The sequence below is a fragment of the Tamandua tetradactyla genome, chromosome 6 (genome assembly GCF_023851605.1).
Source record: "Tamandua tetradactyla isolate mTamTet1 chromosome 6, mTamTet1.pri, whole genome shotgun sequence".
Lineage (NCBI taxonomy): Eukaryota > Metazoa > Chordata > Mammalia > Pilosa > Myrmecophagidae > Tamandua > Tamandua tetradactyla.
This window is the reverse complement of record NC_135332.1, coordinates 125277765-125285249: the sequence shown is the minus strand read 5'-3', so window position 1 is coordinate 125285249 and position 7485 is coordinate 125277765. Positions and strand designations below refer to the sequence as shown.

Sequence of the window (7485 nt, the reverse complement as noted above, 5' to 3'; positions counted from 1 at the left end):
ACACTCATAGAGTTTAATTTGGTTTGGGACTCAATTAATGGAGTCTTTTCCAAAGCATTAAGGACCAAAGCACTCATATAAAGGTGAGATGACCAAAAACAAAATTGTGAAGGTTCAAATAGTGTTCTCATTCATTAAAAAAAAATTTCTTTTTTTTTCCAAAGAAGTTCTTATGTGGGTTTATCTTTTGTCCTAATGAATGGGCAGCAGGGATTGAAGAACCATTCATTTCCTAGTCCTGGCACTGCCTTTTCCCCATTGGGCCTCTGTGAGGGTCACATGCCTTGGGCATCACTGAAAAGAATCTTCTGAGGCCTGTGCATCCCATTTGAGTCTCCTGAAGCCCACCTAGAACTGTGGTGAAGTCTCATCCATCAAGATGTGCAACAGATTCCTGGGCACGTGGAAACTGGTTTCTACTGAGCACTTTGAGGAGTACATGAAAGCCCTGGGTAAGAAAGATTCTTTGTAATTTGGGTTGAAAAGATCCTTTTTAAGAAAGCGACATGACTATTTCCTTCTAACGCTTTTTCCAGGAGTTGGGGGAAGTTTGACCAGGATGCAGTACAGTCCTCTTTTTGGATTAGTCTTCTATTGTGTCATTCAGATCATTCACTAACATTTTATTTGCAGCAGTTTTACAAGATTTTAACCAAAATGAGAGCTGCTTAAATGCTTGGAACTCCCGTTAATTTCAAAAGCAGTTTCATATTAGTAGGGCTTTGGTTTCAGACCTGGGGTAAGAAGTTTTAGAAACTTATTGAACCCATTCTCTGGCTTTCCTGAAAGCTAGTTTTATGGCAATTAAAACATTTTTAAATAAATAATGGGATATATTAAAGTGAAAACTCTAATTTTAAATTTTGATGTTTAGCTAAAATAAAATTCAGTTTTCTCTCTATACCTCTAAGTTGTCCATTATTACATAACCGTGTAGAAACAGAGAGTTTAGGGGAAAAGATTTTTTCTAAAAGCGGCATGTTCATAATTCAGGGAAGTTACTGGTAGAAAGAGGCCTGGGGTTGTGACAGGAATTCTACCTCAGTTACATTAACATCAGACTTTCCTGGAGTTGGAGTAATGGGTGAGACTGGGGACTCAGTCATTAATCACATCAACTTTATCTTATACTATTTCTAAAGAATGTTTCATATATAAGAATACAATAGATGTGAAGTCTTTGGAAGTTTCCAGAGCTTTATAAATGTAATAGAGAGTGATGCCAACGAACTTAGGTAGCCATGCTTGTCAAAGTACCTACAGCAATGTGATTGTATGATTGTGAGAACCTTGTGTCTGATGCTCCTTATATACCGGGTATGGACAGATGAGTAAAAAAAAAATATGGATGAATAAATAAATAAATAAATAGCAGGAGGGATAAGGGTAAAATAAATTGGGTAGATGGGAACACTGGTGGTCAATGAGAGGGAGGAATGGGGTGTATGGTATTATGAGTTTTTTCTTTTTGCTTCTTTTTCTCGAGTGATGCAAATGTTCTAGCAAGTGATCATGGTGATAAATATGCAACTTTGTGATGGTATTGTGAGCCATTGACTGTGCACCATGTATGTGAAAATTTTTCTCAATAAAAAAGTTTTTTAAAAAAAGTACCTGTAGCTTTACTTACCTGTTCAGAAATCTTATGGAAAGCAATTCTTAGATAAATTGAGCCAAATTTTGCCATGGTTGCCTGGTTAACTATGAGAACTTTGGGGGATCAATCCATACTATAAGTTTGGGCAGAAACATTGACTTCATTTTACAGCTGAAGAAGCAAAATATTATTATTAAAAATAAAAAAAATTATTAAGATGCCCTAATTCAGTCATTTTCCAATTTTAGAGTGTTAAGAACATCTGGGGGCTTAATAAAAAGATTCTTCAGTGCTGACCAGAGATTCTAATTTAGTTTGAAAAACAACATCTTATATCATGTAAAAGAACAAAAATATCAATCAGAATTAGAAGAAAAATCACACAAGTCACAGATACCTATTAGTTGTAAGTCTTTATTTTTGTGATATATATTTTTAATAGGGGAAAGTAAATCTAAGCATTCGGATTTCCAATGAGTCTTAGGAAACTAGTTTTTCCTCCACATATTTATCTCATTTGATATTTCTCCTTTTGGTGTGTATTTCTTTAATGTTGAGTGGTAGTAGTAATAAAAATTAAAAGTCTATTTTTTTTCAAATACGGAACATTTTAAAATATCATTTTATTTGTCTATGGTCATTTGTACCTGCATGGATCTTGAATCTAGATGGGTAGCTTTTTCCCCACCAGCTAGATTTAGGAAGCCACAACAATATTTTGGAAATGAAATTTTATCAAGGGTGTGGGGGAAGGTCTTGTCTATATCTATATATTTTGGTTTGCTAAAGCTACCAGGTTGCAATATACCAGAAATGGATTGGCCTTTTCAAAGGAGATTTACTAGGCTACAAATTTAGGTTCTAAGGCCATGAAAATGTCCAAATTAAGGATCCAGAGAAAGATACCCTGATTCTGAAGAAAGGCTGATGGCATCGGGGTCCCTCTGTCACATAGGAAGTCGCATGGTGACATCTGCTGGTCCTTCTCTCCTGAGTTGGTTTCAAAATGGCTCTCTCAGCTCCTGTAGTTCTCTCTGGCTTCTCCTGGGGTGTTTTCCTTCTCCCTTTGCTTTTCTCAGCTCTCTCTCATAGAGCTCCGGGAAAGGATTAAGACCCACAGGAAATTGGATGGGTCACATCTCCATGTGACCAACCTAATCAAAAGGTCCCACCCACAATAGGTCTGTACCCATAAGATGGGACTAGAAGAATATGGATTTCTGGGGTACATAACAGTTTCAAAATAGCACACCATAATATATTGTTGAGGGGAAAAATATCATTGAATACTGTGTGTGTGTGTGTGTATGTGTGTGTGTCATAGTCTCAGTTACAATATATATATATATATATTATACATAATATTTGTTTGTAAAAACAGAAATGCCTAGAATGATCCATACAAAACTATGTGAGTGATTTTCACTGGGGAGTTGGACTGGATGTGATAAAAGTGGATGACTTGTGCTATTTAGGCCAAATACCTTTACTCTTTAAAAACTTTGGTTGTTACTTTTGTAACAACAAAATCTAAAGTTCATTGGTATATATTTTCATTAGGTGGTGAAACAAGAGAGGAGACCCTGAGTAGTAAGTTATACTACCTGTCATCCATACCCCTGAGTCACCACCAAGAAAAAAACATGACACACATGGTCTCCCCTGGAGACACTCCCCTAGTCAACACAATTCTAATTCTATCTTGATCTTCAGGTGTGGGGTTAGCCACCAGAAAATTGGGAAACTTGGCCAAACCCAGTGTGACCATCAGCAAGAAAGGAGATATCATAACTATAAGAACCGAAAGTACTTTTAAAAATACAGAGATCTCCTTCAAGCTAGGTAAGGAATTTGAGGAAACCACAGCTGATAACAGGAAAACAAAGGTAAGCTTTCAAGTTTCTCTTCAAAGTTTGTTCAGTCTCCTGTTTGAGAGCGAGGATTATTCCTGCTGATGTTCAAGAGATTGACTACATTCTGTTGAAAATGAATGTGTCTCATGAGAAATTTATTGTGAGAATGATTCAAAATCCAATGAAGTGCTTCTTTAAACAACTGGCTTCCAGGTAAGCCAATTATGTCAACATGTCTTTGCAGAGCATTGTCACCTTGGAGAGAGGCTCTTTGAATCAAGTTCAAAAATGGGATGGCAAAGAGACAACAATAAAGAGAAAGGTGGTGGATGGAAAAATGATAGTGGTAAGAGTATTTTATTTCCGCATACAAAAATAATGCTATTTAAATGGAGAAATTAATTATATTATTTGTCAAAATATTATTTTTTCTTTGGAATACAAATGGATAAAAATGACCAGAATAAAGTCAGATTTAATTTTTGTGTGATACTTAAACCACAATGACCCTCCTCTTCAAGGACTTCAAATACTGGCTCAAGATGTTAGAATAAAATCCTAGAAAAAAGCAGTACAGTTAAAGAAAGTGTGGATTAATCTCATTAATTTGGTTTCACAAGGAGTAAAAAGCAAGTCTGAATTTTTTTAAAGCATAACGAATCCCCAGAGACTTAATCATAGAATATTTTCAGATATTTAAGAGTTTTGCTTTCAAGAATCCCTGGTAACTTTAACTAAATTATGTCAGTAATGCAAACTGAGATCATCAGAGATGAATAGTCAGCAGATAAGAATGATGACAAAGCTACAGGAGATGATCAATGTTTTCTTTTTAAGGCTAAAGTTTATGCTTACTAATTGGAATATACATTGAATATAAGTAGATTCTTGTAATGCTTTGAAGGTTTCTTCCTTTAAAACAGTGGTTCTTAATCCCAGTTGCACAACAGATTTACCTGGAGAGCTTGCCAAAAAATAGCAATACCAGAGCCCCATCATGGACAAAATGAACCCAAATCTGAGGTGGAGGGCAGGGAGCAACAAGAGTCATCCATATTTTTAAAATTGTTACCAAAGTGCAAATATTCAGATAGCTTTGAAAACTGCTGTTTCATAAATTTAAATACATGCCAAATATATGCTTAAAAACTTGCAGCTTGAAAAAAAAAAACCTTTGTAGTAACATAGATCATCTTACAAAATCATTTCTCCTGTTCTAATGGCCATAATTCTGAGTTATTAGAAGCTGACATACTCATATTTTATCTCTTTCTAAGTTTAACCTTATACATTTATTTTAATTTCTACTTTTATTACAAATTTGCTGGTTCCGGGTCTGCGTTTTAGATCATTAATCTCTCTCTCTCTCTCTTTTAAAGGAATGTAAGATGAAGGATGTGGTCTGCACCAGAACCTATGAGAAGGTCTGAGAATATAGTCTCACTGAAATAGCATTTGACCATTCAATGTTGGAAATCAACTGCTTACACTGGCAAGACCTGACTACACTGCAGTTTGTTTGCTTGTTTTTGCTTTCATCTTACTATGCCAGATAGGAAAAGGCCTAACTGAGGAATAATCTAAAATTTAGTGTTATTTTAAAATTTTCATTTTGCATGCATGTATTTATAATACTAAAGCATGTATATTTGCCAGACCTAAGTAGCTAATAATGTCATTTAATTATCTAAGAAATTCTAATCTATGCTGTACTTTGTATATTTGTAATGATAATAAAAGGAAGGTTGGTGCTAGAACTGATCCGAGATAGCAAATTCAAATGCCTTCAGAAACCAGGAGAGGAATGAGAGAAGATGATCAGAGGTAAGGCAATCTAGGAGGAGAGCTATTAAAAATTGAGGAGTCCTAGTCTTGTCTAAAAGGGGCAGCCTCTACTCTACTCCAGTCAATTCTGTAAAATTGAGGAGTAAGTTGTAGACACTGAAATACACAGATATTAAGGGTAAAGTTCAATTCATTTTGACAGATGCATGTATGGATATAACCCATATCCCTGTCAAGATACAGAAGTCTTTAATCCCAGAAAGTTTCTTCTTGCCCCTACCTAATCAATATCCTCCCACTACCCCATCCTTACCAAAGCAACTACTAATTGGGTTTTTATCAGCAAAGATTAGTTTTGCCTGTTCCCAAACTTCACATAAATGTAATCATACATTATGCACTCTTCTGTTTGCCTTTTTTAAACTCAGCATGATATTTTTAAAATTCATGCACATGGTTGCACGAAGCACTAGTTTGTTCCTTTTCACTGCTCAGTGGTATTCCATTGTGTGAATATATTGATTTTCCTGTTTAAGACAATTGGGTTGGTTCCAGTTTTGGTCTACTGTGAATAAAGCTGCTATGGACATTCTCATATAAAGCTTTTTTGTGAAAATATGATTCTTTTTTTTTTTGGGTAAAATAACTAGTCATGAACTGACCTGGTCTAAAGGATTTTTACAGGCATGAATGAGAGGGCCAATTGTGGCCATAAATAATTATTTTAGATTCATTATGTGACTATCAAATGAGGAAATTTTTTATGTTCTTGGGAATCAGGGTTCTCACTGTGGAAAAGGCAACATACAAATGTGGAATGAGAGAAAGCAAGAAAGAACCATGTAGGAATGGATTGGAATCAAGGAAAACACAGGGTTTCTAAACTGTGTACATGTATGTCCAAATGTGCATATAACTGTACAAATATATCTGCATATATATGTAAGTGTATGTTCTAGTTTGCTAGCTGGCAGAATGCAATATGCCAGAAACAGAATGGCTTTTAAAAAGGGGAATTTAATAAGCTGCTAGTTTACAGTTCTAAGGCCGAAAAAATGTCCCAATTAAAACAAGTCTATAGAAATGTCCAATCTAAGGCACCCAGGGAAAGATACCTTGGTTCAAGAAGGCTGATGACATTCAGGATTTCTCCCTCATCTGGAAAAGCACATGGTGACATCTGCTAGCATCCTCTCCCAGCTTGTTGTTTCGTGAAGCTCTCCAAGAGGTGTTTTCCTTCTTCATGTCCAAAAGTCACTGGCTGGTGGACTCTCTGCTCATGGTTCTGGGGTGAAGCTTTCTCCAAAATACTTCTTCTTTTATAGGATTCCAGTAAACTAATCAAGACCCATGTAGAACAGATGGAAACATGTCTCCATCTAATCAAGTGTAACACCCACACGTGATTGAGTCACATCTCTGTGGAGATAACTTAATCAAGTTCCCAACCTATAGTACTAAATAGGGATTAGAATAAACCGCTGCTCCCACAAGACTGATTAGGATTAAACATGGATTTTCTAAGGTCCATAAATCCTTTCAAACCAGCACAGTGCATATATATATATGTATGTTTTCATATATATGTGTGTGTGTGTTTGTGTGTGTGTGTGTGTGTGTGGGTACACATCCATATATTTCCTGGCTCTATCTGCTAAAGGACTTAGAAATAAATACACACATCTAATACCTAGATCTTGGAGTATAATGCTCCACTAAAAGGGACCAGAGTTTCTTGGAGAAATGGCTGGTTTTAACGTGAGGGCAGGGTAGCTACAAGATGAGCCGGAAACATCTTGTTATGCCACAAGTAAGGAAGTATTCAAAAAATAATGGTAGGGGCATGTGACAAATACATGAAAGTAATATGTCTATGCTATCACTAGACAAACCTGAGTTAATTTGAGTTATCAAATGGTTGGAAAGAGAACTATAATTATAAGCCATTGGAAAAAATAGGAATCCATGAGTCCATACTGGTAACAGTGTGAGAAAAAAAATAAGTAGGTGGTAGGCAGGTAGGTAGGTAGGTTGGTTGATAGATGATAGATTAGATAGATGGATGGATAGATAGATAGATAGATAGATAGATAGATAGATAGATAGACAGATAGATAGATAGCTATGGACAGACAGAGATAAAAGCCTCTTCCTTAGAGTAGCATGCCAGGAGATGACTGGTAAATGCCAAAGGAGTGCCAGAACTGGAAAAGTTATCATTTTTCAACCATCATAGTAAATATCAGTTCA

At 35.8% G+C, this 7485-nt stretch overlaps 1 protein-coding gene across 1 annotated transcript; it reads left to right on the top strand.

Moving 5' to 3' along the window:
- The first annotated feature begins 262 nt into the window (after positions 1-262).
- LOC143686340 (myelin P2 protein) lies at positions 263-5836 on the top strand. Its single transcript, XM_077163219.1, has 4 exons — positions 263-452; positions 3311-3483; positions 3695-3796; positions 4830-5836. The coding sequence occupies exons 1-4, from the start codon at positions 380-382 to the stop codon at positions 4878-4880; spliced, it is 399 nt and encodes a 132-aa protein (XP_077019334.1). The 5' UTR covers positions 263-379; the 3' UTR covers positions 4881-5836.
- The last annotated feature ends 1649 nt before the right edge of the window (positions 5837-7485 follow it).